The following is a 13,928-nucleotide window of genomic DNA, read 5'->3' as shown; positions in this document are numbered from 1 at the left end:
GTGGCTAGTATCCAAATACACTGGAACGACGGAGACAGTGGTGTTAAATTTAACCCCTCCTGGACAGATTTCGCAGCTTTGAGAAACTCGGGCAGTGAATTGGAGTGGAAGCAGCTGGACCCTTAAATGCCGATGTAGCAATGTATGTCCTCTCTCAGCATGTGCTGAAGAGGACATGCATTGATACAAACATAGGTATGAATAAGGAGCAGGGAGTAGACCATCAGCCCCTTGAACCTGTTCCATCATTCAATAAAATCTTGGCTGATCTGATTATAATCTCAAATCCATATTCTCACCATTCCCTGATAACCTTTCACCTTGTTTGCTTAACAAGAATCTATTCATCTCTGCCTTAAAAAGTATTCCAAGATTCTGTTCCCATCACTCTTTCAGGAAAACAAATCCACAGACTCTCAAAACTGTGAGATAAAACAAAAATTCTCCTTGTGTCTATTTTCAATGGATGGCTGCTGATTTTGGAGTTTTGAGCTCTATCGTGGTAGATTTTCTTATAAGAGGAAAATCCTCCCCATATTCACCCTATCAGGACCTCTCATGTTTTAATCATGTCACCTCTTACTCTTCAAAGCTCCAGCAGATACAAGCTTAGCTTTCCCAAAATTTCCTCATAAGACAAGCCACTCATTCCGATTATCAGTCTGGTAAATCTTCTCTACACTGCTACCAACACAATTAATACATTACCTGTAAGGAAACCAGTATTGTACAATGTATTACAATTGTGGTCTCACCAGCTTCTTGTATAATCAAAGCATGACCTCAAACTTTTGTATTCAATTCCCTTCCTAATAAATGATAACATTCTGTAACATTCCTAATTACTTGTTTGCATACTAACCTTTAATGCATGAGGACACTCTCTACATCTCAGAGCTTTCAATCTAACTATATTTAGAAAATATGCCTTTTTTTTACTTTTCATTCCAAAATGGACAAGTTTACATATCATATTCAATTTGTCAGATCCTTGCCCCATTGCTTGACCTTTGTATACCTCCAAGCTGCCTTATTAGATTAGATTTCCTACAGTGTGGAAACAGGCCCTTTGGCCCAATAACTCCACACCGATCCTCCGAAGAGTAACCCAGATTCATTTCCCGACATTTACCCATGACCAATGCACCTAACACTATGGGCAATTTAGCATGGCCAATTCACCCGACCTGCAAATCTTTTGGAATGTGGGAGGAAACCAGAACACATGGAACAAACCCACGCAGACACCACAGACAGTTGCCTTCAGCCAGAATCAAACCTGGGTCCCTGGCGCTGTGAGGCAGCAGTGCTAACTACTGTGCCACTCCTTATTTTTTTCTCCCTAAACGGCATTGTACTCTTTACAACTTGCTTTCCTTATTTTTATATCATCAGCATATTTAGTAGACATACGGTGGCACAGTGGTTAGCACTGCTGCCTCACAGCGCCAGAGACCCGGGTTCAATTCCCGCCTCAGGCGACTCTCTGTGTGGAGTTTGCACATTCTCCCCGTGTCTGTGTGGGTTTCCTCCGGGTGCTCCGGTTTCCTCCCACAATCCAAAAATGTGCAGGTCAGGTGAATTGGCTATGCTAAATTGCCCATAGTGTTAGGTGAAGGGGTAAATGTAGGAGTATGGGTCTGGGTCTGGGTGGTATACGCTTCGGTGGGTCAGTGTGGACTTGTTGGGCCGAAGGGCCTGTTTCCACACTGTAAGTAATCTAATCTAATCTAATGGACGTAGAACACATACAATAAAAGCCATGGTACAACACAAAAAAAACAGACATAATGCACCTCATTTTCATCTCCCATATTGGAAAAGAATTAGGCTGACAAAAAAAAATGGAGAGCAGATTCAGATTCCAGGATTCTCATCCCCAATTCCATTGCTGGTAATTTTTCAAGGTGCAGGAGACCAGATAGCAGAAGTCTACATTCTCTGAATGAACGAAAAACGTGTTGCAAGAACTGAGAAGGCTCAGTGACATTAGGTTGTCTTTCCTTTCAGACTAGCACAAGCACAGGATTACGATACTAAAAGGTTTTGAGGTGAAAATGCTAAAACTTTAATGCAGTCACCAAAGCAACAGTAATGAGACATGAGGAAACAGCAGGCTCCCAGCCACCAGAGGGCAGTAACCGAGAGGATGGAATGATGCCTTGCCCTGATGAATAATTGGAATGCTCGTTTCTTGGTGAAGGTTGGTCTCTAATCAGAGTCTTGGATTGCTAGTCAGGAGGCTTGGGTCACGGATAGCCAATTCTTGTGAGTAAAACCAGCCCGCCAAACAAGTTGAACATTATTTCAAATGATTTCAATACAAGTTTGAAAAATCACAATGTGTCAGCACAAATGTACCTGAGTACCAATGTTGTCAAGCTGTGGTTCATTCGGTCACACACACACACACACATACTTTGGAGTCAGCAGATTTGGCTCCATTCCAGAGAATAGAACACAACATTTGTGTCATGCAGGAGTGCCGCAATCAGGAGCACCCTCCAGATAGAGTGCTCAATCTGCCTGCCTTCTGAGTTAGATGTGACAGATCTCTCAGAACTATTTGAAACAATAGGGGAGTTCTCTGCTGCGTTCTAATATTTATTCCTCCCTCAATTAACAATGTCAAAGAATGGTCGCTCTGCCATATTGCTGTTTGTGGCACCACTGAAAGGTTGTGCAGGCTTGAGGAGTCAATTGGCCTACTCCTGTTTATATGTATGTGCCCACAAAGTGATTTTTAAAATGTTCTCAAATGGGACATTGGTGTCACTGGGAGTGTGTTGTGCATTCTAATTGTCCCTGAACGGAGTGGTTTATGAGGCTACATCAGAGAACAGTTAAAAGTCAATCACATCGATCTGGGTTTGGAGTCACATGTACAGCAGACCAGGTCAGGTAAGAATAGCAGATTTTTTTTCTCCCTAAACAGCATTAATGAACCTGATGGGTTTTTTCCAAGCCACGTTTATGAATGTCTGCTGACATTAACGATCAAAGAGTGAAGTCTGATGTCTGCTGACATTAACGATCCAAGAGTGAAGTCTGACTCATATTTTCAAAAATGCACATGCACAATATAAAGACAGTTTTTAATAATTTAAAAGTATTTACTTTATTGAAGTTTTTCTCCACTGATAATTTTGCTTTATTCTAAGCCTTTGTTGGGTTACCATTCTTTATTTCAATTTATTTCAGAGATTCTGCCACTTTACACATGTTCCTGGGTGTCAATATATTTCCAGATTTATTAAACTAAATTCCATCAGCTTTTTAGCAGCCTTGACAACGTAAATTATGAGAGGTTGTTCTCCCTTGTTGGAAGAGTCTAAGATCAGAGGGTGCAATCTCAGAGGAAAGGGTCACCCGTTTAAGACACAGATAAAAAAGAATTTTAACTCAAGGGTAATAATTCTCTGGAATTCTTTACCGAGATGGCTGTTGGACCTGGGTTGTTAAACATATTCAACGCTGAGTTGACAGATTCTTTTAATCAGTAATGGAATCAAGAGTTACGGGGAAAATACAGGAAAATGGAGTTCAGGATTATCAGATCATCCATGATTTTACTGAATTGCAGACCCGACCCGAGTGGGTGTCCTACATCTTGTGGTCAGTCGTTCGCTGTGCTGGGGATTTGAACTCATGCCCACCGGTGATCAGTGACTAGATGGGTGAGCATACTGGCTCAATGGTTAGCACTGCTGCCTCACAGCACCAGGGATCCAGGTTCAATTCCAGCCTCATGCAACTTTGTGTGGAGTTTGTATATTCTCCTTGTGTCTGCGTGGATTTCCTCCCACAGTCCAAAGATATGCAGGTTAGGTGAATTGGCTATGGGAAATTGACTATATTGTGCAGGGATGTGCAATCTGGGTGGATTTGCCATGGGAATTGCAGGATTATAGGGATTGGGTAGGGGTGGGTCGACATCGGATGCTTTTCAGAGGGTCATGGTGACCTTGATGGGCCAAATGGCCTGCTTCCACACTGTAGGGATTCTATGACTTATCCAGTGACACCCAAGTACAGGGCCTAATAACATGAACATGTATAGGATGAGGGGAACTATACTAATATATAACAGACACAGTGATATGTAACACATAGACAGCAACAATAAATCATTTTAAAACATCAATTCTCAAGTTGCAAATGTCACTGACATGGATAGCATTCCTAACCCATTCAGAGTTACCTTTGAGACAATGTTGGTGGAGGGGTGGTGAAGATATCTTCACAATGCTGTCGGATGGAAAGTAATTGGCAAATCCCTGCACTGCAGTTTTTAGATAGTGTACACATTAGCCTGAGTGGACTGTTGGTGAGGGAATGGATGGTTAAACCAGCAGATGATTAAGTAGAGCTGTATACCATGTTCATCACTTGTGACTTGCAGCGTGTGGACATGTTTTGGCGAGTCAGGAGGTGAATCACTTGCTGCAGAAATCCCAGCCTCAGACCTGTTCTGGAGCTACAGTGTTATATGCCTGGTTCAGTTTGGTTTCTGGCCAAGATGTCAATGGGGAAAGTTTGGTGTTAGCAATGTTCTCAAGGTTATATTCACATATAGCATATGTAGACTCAGAAAACAGACACAAACAGTACCACGAGTGACAAAAACAGGATAGGCTGCTCAAACCAGTGGATACTGATAAAAATACAATTTATTAAATATACTGCTATTGCAAATAATTTCATTCAGTAAAAACAATTATAGTACAGTTAAAACTTACTTCTGTTCCCATTCCTACAGTGGGTCAAACAGTATAAAAAGATGAGCTTTGAACTTTGTTAGACTACAATAAGTTGTATAGGTTCACTCAGGGAGCCAGATGAACTATTTAAAAACAGCACCACTGAGATACTCTCTCTAGCATTAAAGCCTAGACCATCCTAGTGCCTATGGATAGTTACAGTGTACATTTGTTGCATTGTATACTACCTCTTTTCCATTAAGACTGTATCCTGCCCTATACCTTAGAAATTTGAGGCATGATTTGCAGAGAGAGAGATTCCTTAGTTTAAGATGCTTTCACAAAGCCAGTGTGTGCTGAGCAATTGATCTGGTCCTGGGTCTTCACAGAAATCAGGAAGTATGCAAAAAGATCACTGAACACTCCCTTTCCCTCTCCACTGGGTCACCGCTGCAGGAGACATCCTGGATGCAATGCTCAAGCCTTCTGCTGAGAAGGGGATCTCTTCAGGGAGCAGTGAGCTCAAATCCTTTTCAAACAGAAAAATCACTTCATGACAACCGTCCTCTGACTGTGAGACCACCGTGGTCTACAGACGTAGGGGCTCAATGAGGAAAGGAACCCAGATCAGTCAGACAGAGAATGGTTGTTCAGTGACTGGCTTGTATGCCTTGTGTATAGAAGACTTTGAAATGAGCTGATCAAGGCATCTAAATATTGAAAGAATTTGATAGGGTAGATGTGGGGAAACCATTTCTGGTGAGCAAAATCAGGAACAGGCAGACATAATGTTAACATTAACATTAGATGTTAACATCTAAGTTACCTCAGAGTGAAAGCAGGAAGCAATCTTTTCCACGTTTGGAAAATGTCAACAAATGTTTGAATATGAGAAAAGGTGAGTAAATGAGATTGAGGTATAGATCAGCCATGAGGCAGATTGGGATTAAGGGCTTGAATGATCTATTCCTGATCCCATGTGACATAGAGGCTGCAGACATGTTTCAGAATGCAAGAAAATGTTGGAAGCAGCAAGTAATGGTGACTTAAAAGGTATCTGAAAGGAATGTCAGTCAGGTTTATATTTCAGAGAAAATGTTTAGCAGATGAACATATTGGCCAATAATTTCACCTCCAACAACAAACAGTAATTATTACCATGGTGACTATAATCCAAGGATTGCTGCATATAAACAGATGTAAAGGTTATGATTATGGACCAAGAGAACAAAAGTCAACTCAGCAGTGTGAACCAGTGACAACTTGTTGTTTGAGACACTGATCAAGTCAGATGAATTCAAAAGGTGCTTGACCCACAAGGTTAGGAATCTTCATTCTCCTTTCTCCAAAGATTTACGATACTTGCATTGGATCCAAACCCGGTACATGGTTAGCTGCTTGCCACGGTTAACCTGCAGGCGTCGATCCACGATGTTCTGGACTTTCTTCAAGTTGGCAGAGGTGAAGAGCTCATCCAGTTCATCTGGAGAGAGAAGGCAGTAGCACAGGTTAAGGGAGCTAAAGCTTTGCTACCTCTGTACTGTTTTAATCAGGTGCCAGTCACTAACCCATTCTTAGCGATTTTATGAACTATATAAAACCAGAATTGTGTTTCCAACACACGTTGGCTGCTTGGAGATCCTAATTCTGTCACGGCCATCAATAGTGGTGAACATCAATGTTGGAACATCATAATTAGGACTGGAAAATCAAGCTATTCAATGCACCAATGGCTACACTTGAACAACAGGCCAATTGTTTGCAATACTTATTCCAATATAGCAACACTGACAATATTAGGAAGCGATCAGGTCAATAAAACAGCACCTCAGCACAAAATGTCACAGGAGCTGTGAATCAAATCACTTTCGATTCTAAAGTGGCAATCCCCTCAACTCTCACATTCTCAAATTTGATTAAACAGCAAAGTGTCTGATTACCTTGTGTGAAGAAATAAACCCTTGTCCCATCTCCCCGAACGTAGAAATTTTCAGATAGGCAGCGACCTACAAAGACAACAACATGTACTTAAAAGGTAATAAAACATCCCAAGGGGTTCCACAGAAGATAAAAGAAAAATAGGACACTGAGCCACGTAAGGTGGTGTTAGGAATAAAAAGGGTGACAAAGGTTTGGTCAGCGAAGTCAGTTATTTCATGGTTTAGACCTGGGGCAACTGAAGGTGCAGCCACCAAAATCGGGAATGCAGATGAGACCAGAATTTGAGGAGCACAAATATTTCAGAGAATTGCAGGGCACAGGAGATTACAGAGATAGGGAGGGGCAATACAGTAAACAGATGTGAAAACATAAGAATTTTAAAATTCAAATGTTGCTCGACCAGGAGCTAACATCGATTAATGAGCACAGGGGATATTGGACGACCTCAAGTTTACAGAGGATAGGACATGGGACATCAGCCAAGAGTGTGTTGGAATAGTCTAGAAGTAACAAAGATACGGATGAGGGTTTCAACGGCTGAGAAGCTGACGCACAGTGGTCTTATTAATGGCGTGAAGGAGAAATTGGCAACTCCCTCAGGATCAAATGTGACACCAGGGTTGTGAAGAGACTGATTTAATCAAAGATTGTTGCCAGGGAGAAGGATAGAGGCAATAGATGTGGAACACAATTTGAGGGAGGTCAGAAAATGAAGGTTTCAGTTGTCCCAATATTAAAACAGAGTCTATTTTACTAACCCAGTACTGTAAGTCATGTAGCAGATTGATAATTTAACAACTGTGGAGGAGCTGGGAGCATTGACATTGACATTCTGTTTTGTTCAAAAAGCACACATCTGTCAGCAGTCAGTTCATGTGACACTTAATAAATTCCTACTTTGGAAATAGAACCCGTCTGACTTACACACAGATCCCAACCTGTAATGCATTGTCTGAGCTGAGATGTCACTGATTTTTATAAGACCTTAAGTTATCTCGGGACTGTGACTTGAAAGAAGTTCTGGGATTTACATATTAATCACTCTAAACCGGTGTCCCCATTCTAAATGATTAAAAACTTCACAGCAATCTAGATTTGTTCAATACTTCACATCAGTTGTATGACATGTTGATCTTTTACTATAAATTCTGTGTCCTATGATCCTGCCCCACTAACTACCTGAAAAAGGAGCAGTGCTTCGAAAGCTAGTGCTTCCAAATAAACCGATTGGACTATAACCCGATGTTGTGTGATTTTTAACTTTGAGCTGAGAGACGTGATGGTGAGGTAGAGCTGGGTGTCATCCGTGTTTGTCTGGTGGTTAAAAAACATCTTTCCTGCATCACAGTGACCAATTCTGAAGTGGGTTAGGTAGTGGTACATGTATGTCTAGTGGAGACTGTTACTGTGGGTCATTGATATTTCACTAAACCATGCAATAAATGTTTTCATCACCATCACCATTAGAGAGAGAGTGGGGCACTCATTGAAATGAGCAGGTGGCAGGAATGGGATATCTTTTTCCTCACTATGTTGAGCACTCACTGTCCAGGTATTACAACAGTGAAGTCTCTGTGTTCTCTTTGACTAAAGATTTGAAAGTTCACTTTCACTTTCCTACATTATTTCTCCAGATTGATATATTCATCTAATCCGGTGGTTAGTTTTGCCCTCTAACTCATAGCTGCTTCAAGTGGAAGATTTTGTAATGACTAAGTGCATTTGTAGTCAATTTGTAGAAATAACTTGCATACAGATACCATCCTTAAGAGAGTAAAATATCACAAGAATCTTCACATCATTGTAATCACACAAATTAATGTAGAAAGTTTCCTGTAATCTGTTCATGCCTGTCAAAATTATCCAGCATAACCGCACTTACCAGCTCCCAGTCTGGAACCCTGTAGCTTATGATACAAAGTTCATATGCATATTTGCTTTCTAAATGTGAAAAGGTTTCTGCCTGTACCATCCTTTCAGGCTGTGAGCTCCAGACTATCACCAACCTCTAGGTGAAAAATTACTCAGCTCCTCTTGAATCTTTGTGCCAATTAGTTCACAATCTGTGCCCCCTGGTTATTGACCTCTCTGTTGATGGAAATACACTTTTATATCTGTTCTAACTTAGCCCCTCAATTTTAAATGGTATAATTAAATCTTCCCTTCAGCCTCCCATGTTCAGCAAACCCCAGATTAAGCAGGCTTCCGGCTGAGCTATAATTCCTGGCAAAATCCTAATAAACCTTCTCACTAACTGCTCCTGTCATTTTCTCAAAGAAGATCCAATCAGGTTGGTCAGACATAAACCCTCAGAAGAAAACCATATATGTCTGTGCCTTTCTAAATGATGCACGTGTCCCTCAGATTTTACTTCTAATAAGGTTTTTGTGAAGATTTGTCGGTCAGGTTGTGGATGCGTTTGTTGGTTTGCTCACTGAGCTGGCGGGGTTTCATGCATACATTTCATCACCATGCTAGTTTTATGCCTTGTCTGTACAAGTAATAGGTTGAGTCTCCTCATTGGTTCCCGCTGGAAGAAACAACAGTTACTGGCTGGCTGATTGACTTCAGAAAAATTGAGAGATGGCTGTTTGATTCATGTGGATCATGACACTGTATTTGTGAAGTGTCACTTTGAACCTACATCAGTCTGGCTGGGGCCATGTCCTGAACAAATAACCATCCTGCAGGTTCATTAGAGATAGTGACCTGCGGGAAATGTCGCAATCACACAAAATCCACTTGGGGAGTCCTGCAGTGTTGGTAATGTATCTATCTCGACACAAACTGATGAGATAGGTTTGAGACCCAGGAGGCAATTTCAAATTTCTAATTTAAATCTGGTGCCCAGATGCAGGCTAGAGGGTTCAGTCTTTTTGATAGATGTTGACAATCCATGTATAGAGGAATGCATTAGGTAGCCCACCCCTCATTATTAATGATATAATTAAAACTCAAACCTTCTAGTAACAATAGACATAAACAACTGGAGGTTGACAGATCACATCCATTAACATAACAGTGAGGAGGCTTAGATACAGTAGTCCTGATTTGGAGATGCCGATGTTGGACTGGAGTGTACAAAGTTAAAAATCACAACACCAGGTTATAGTCCAACAGGTTTAATTGGAAGCACACTAGCTTTCGGAGTGACACTCCATCAGGTGATAGTGGAGGGCTCAATCGTAACACAGAATTTATAGCAAAAACTTACAGTGTCATGTAACTGACGATCAATTTTTCAATGTATAATTTCAGTTACATCACACAGTAAATTTTTGCTATAAACTCTGTTAGGATTAAGCCCTCCACTATCACCTGATGAAGGAGCGTTGCTCCAAAAGCTAGTGTGCTTCCAGTTAAACCTGTTAGACTATAACCTGGTGTTGTGTGATTTGTAACTAGATACAGTAGCCAATACTAACCAATAATTATTCCATGAACTTATGACAGAACTACAATACGAGAGATTGTGATACAGTATTCTACAGATGGGTTGTTTTTCATCCTGTATAACCCCCTTCTCCCATCAATGAGTATTCTTCACACAAAGCATGGTATTACAAATATCCAACCTGGATGCTTCAGACAACAAACAATGGTAGGGCTTATATAAATGGTAGGGTCTCGGGTAGTGTTTTGGAACAGAGGGACCTAGGGGTTCAGGTACACAATTCTTTGAAGTTTGCTTCATATACAGACAGGGAGGTTAAAAAGGTGTTTATCACGCTTGCCTTCATTGCTCAATCCTTTGAGTAAAGGAGTTGGGAAGTCATGCTGAGGTTGTACAGGACATTGGTAAGGCCTCTTCTGGAATACGGTGTCCAGTTCTGGTTGCCCTTTTATAGGTAGGATATTATTAAGCTGGAGAGGGTTCAGGAGAGATTTACCAGGATATTGCTAAGTATGAAAGATTTGAGTTATATAGAATGCCTGGATAGGCTGGGACATTTTTCACTGGACCATAGCAGGTTGAGAGGCACACTTACAGAAGTTTATAAAATAATGTGGGGTATTGATAGAGCTAATGGCAGTTGTCTGCTCCCCAGGATAGGGAATTTCAAGACTAGGGGACACATTTTTAAAGGTGAGAGGACAGAGATTTAAAAAAAACATGAGGGGCAATTTTTTACACAGAGGGTGGTTTACATGTGGAATGAACTTCCAGAGGTGGATGTGGGTGCAGTTACAATGTTTAAGCAACTTGTTTAGGCAAGTACATGAATAAGGAATATTTGGAGGGCTATGGGCCAAGTGCAGGCAGATGGGCCTGGTATAGTTTGGGATTACATTCAGCATGGACCAGTTGGACTGTAGGGTCTGTGTTTATGCTGTATGACCCTAAGACTGTATGGGGCAAAAGTTATGCTAAATGTAGGGTAAATTAAATAACTAGATAAGTAAGGGCTTTCATATGTTCCAGATGCAAGTTTACCTTTACTACAAAGACGGGCCTTGGTCAGCATGAGTGATATAGACATGCTGACCTTACGAACCAGAAACGCCTGGACACACTGGATACTCAAAATCAGGAAGAAGGGCTTTCAAATGGTCTGACAAGGAAATTAAACTCCTTTGAGAGATTTATGGGGAGTTCTTCTATGAATAAAAGGATGTCCAGTATCCTCACTAGCAAGACACCCAAACAGATTTCTGATAAAAAGGAAAACTTTACCAAAGACTAAGCCATATTCCTGCCCCTTATGTACCTCTTTGGAGTATGGTTGAGGAAACTTTAGAAGAGGATATATTACATCAAAGTGAGGTCCGAAAAGCTTGATAGGGTTAGCCAACCACCTGCTTGGAACCCTAAACATTGGGATGTAGATAATCAATTGATATAGACAGAAGAATTATTAGTAAGATGGACCCAGAGGCAAGAGGGCTGGGGTTAGGGCTCACTGAATGTATCACTGACTTCTTGATTAAAGGTGATGTAATATCAGCCAATGATAAGAATGTAGAAAAGCAGAAGACTGGGCATACAAAGGAAAAGAGAAGACGGAAGGATAGAAGGAATAGTGGAGCAAGGAAACAATTTGCAGTAAAGAATTCTCGGTTCAAACAGACTGAATTACCTTGGAAAAATAATAGAAGACAACTTGCTCATGAAATTATGAGGGCGCCTGCTATTACTCACTGTCCTCTATCAAAAGAGGAACTGGAAAATATATTTAATGATAAAACATTGACTCCTAATAACAAAGCCAATCTTAATAAATTTAAGTCATACACTGGCCAGATGAGACCTATTGAAGGGGGTGAAGCAACCATCGCTATTGAGGAGATTGGTGCAAAAAGTTCTCCTGGCCCTTATTGTACGAAGCTTGAGGACATCAAAAATAAACACTATGGTGGTGCAACCCATCTCCCCAGACTCTTTTTCTCTCTGGCTCAGATTAGATATGATACCTGATTCCTTTCAAAAAAAACTTAGAACAGGTTTTATCCCTAAGGCTAAAGATAATGAATGCCTCAATGAGATTGACAGCTGGAGACAAATAACAATTAAACCTATTTTACCCCATCTTTATACAAAGGTTGTGGCTCAGAGGCTTACGTTAGGTGGCAGATATAAATTTTAGATTAAAAAGGGTTCATAGCAGTTATCTCTGTTGTAATAAGAATACTCAGGAATGGACAGGATTGGCCGCCCAATGTTCCAGGATACAAATGCTATAGGAAGGTTAGAAAGGGCGGCAAGAGAGGAGGGGGAGTGGCGTTTTTGATAAGGGATAGCATTACTGCTGTACTTAGGGAGGATATTTCTGGGAATATATCCAGGGAAGTTATTTGGGTGGAGCTGAGAAATAAGAAAGGGATGATCACCTTATTGGGATTGTATTATAGACCCTCTAATAACAGCAGGAAATTGAGAAACAAATTTTTAAGGAGATTTCAGTTATCTGTAAGAATAATAAGGTGGTTATGGTAGAGGATTTTAACTTTCCAAACATAGACCGGGACTATCATAGCATTAAGTGTTTAGATGGAAAAGAATTTGTTAAGTGTGTACAAGACAATTTTCTGATTCAGTATGTGGATGTACCTACTAGAGAAGAGGCAAAACTTGACCTACCCTTGGGAAGTAAGGGCAGGGCAGGTGACTGAGGTGTCAGTGGGGGAGCACTTTGGGGCCAGCGACCATAATTCTATTCATTTTAAAATAGTGATAGAAAAGGATAGACCGATCTAAAAGTTGAAGTTCTAAATTTGAGGAAGGCTAATCTTGACGGTATTAGGCAAGAACTTTCAAAAGCTGATTGGAGGCAGATGTTCGCAGGTAAACAGATGGCTGGAAAATGAGAAGCCTTCAAAAATGATTTAATGAGAGTCCAGAGAGAATATTTTTCTGTTAGGTTGAAAGGAAAGGAAAGGGAATGCTCGATGACCAGAGAAATTGAGGGTTTGGTTAAGAAAAAGGAAGCATATGTCAGGTATAGACAGGATAGATCGAGTGAATCCTTAGAAGAGTATAAAGGCATTAAGAAGATACTTAAGAGGGAAATCAGAAGGGCATAAAGAGGACATGAGATAGCTTTGGCAAACAGGGTTAAGGAGTATCCAAAGGGATTTTATAAATACATTAAGGACAAAAAAGTAACTAGGGAGAGAATAGAGCTCCTTAAAGATAAGCAAGGCAGCCCATGTGTGGAGCCATAGGAAATGGCGGAGATACTAAACGAGTAATTTGCAACAGTACTTACTGTAAAGAAGGACATGGAAGATATAAAATGCGGGGAAATAGATGGTGACATCTCAAAAAATGTCCACATTACGAAGTGGTGGTGCTGGATGTCTTGAAACGCATAAAAGTGGACCAGGACCCTGATCAGATTTACCCTAGAACTCTGGGAAGCTAGAGAAGTGATTGCTGGGCCCCCTTGCTTGGATAATTTGATCATCAACAGTCACAGGTGAGGTGCTGGAAGACTGGAGATTGGCTAACGTGGTGCCACTATTTAAGAAATGTGGTAAAGCCAGGGAACTATAGACTGAGAAGCCTTACATCAGTGGTGGGCAAGGTGTTGGTGGGAATCCAGAGGGACAGGATTTACATGTATTTGGAAAGGCAAGGAGAGTCAGCATGGCTTTGTGCATGGGAAATCATGTCTCACAAACTTGATTGAATTTCTCGAAAAAGTAACGAAGAGGATTGATGAGGGCAGAGCGGTAGATTTGATCTATATGGACTTCAGTAAGGAGTGCGACAAGGTTCCTCATGGAAGACTGGTTAGCAAGGTTAGATCACATGGAAAACTGTAAAGCTAGCCACTTGGATACAAA

General features: G+C 40.9%; 1 protein-coding gene across 1 annotated transcript in view; it reads right to left on the bottom strand.

Moving 5' to 3' along the window:
* Positions 1-4,652: 4,652 nt before the first annotated feature.
* The window catches only part of mettl2a (methyltransferase 2A, methylcytidine), a 60,303-nt gene continuing 51,027 nt past the window's right edge, over positions 4,653-13,928 (bottom strand). The window contains exons 8-9 of the mRNA XM_072561848.1: positions 6,641-6,706; positions 4,653-6,183 (exon numbers count right to left, since the gene is read on the bottom strand). Coding sequence (XP_072417949.1) covers positions 6,032-6,183; positions 6,641-6,706 — 218 coding nt within the window. The 3' untranslated portion in view covers positions 4,653-6,031. The remainder of the gene's footprint in view (positions 6,184-6,640; positions 6,707-13,928) is intronic.

Source organism: Chiloscyllium punctatum, chromosome 42 (genome assembly GCF_047496795.1).
Source record: "Chiloscyllium punctatum isolate Juve2018m chromosome 42, sChiPun1.3, whole genome shotgun sequence".
In the NCBI taxonomy this organism is placed as follows: Eukaryota; Metazoa; Chordata; class Chondrichthyes; order Orectolobiformes; family Hemiscylliidae; genus Chiloscyllium; species Chiloscyllium punctatum.
The sequence above is the reverse complement of the archived record's forward strand: the minus strand, read 5'-3'. Positions and strand labels throughout refer to the sequence as shown.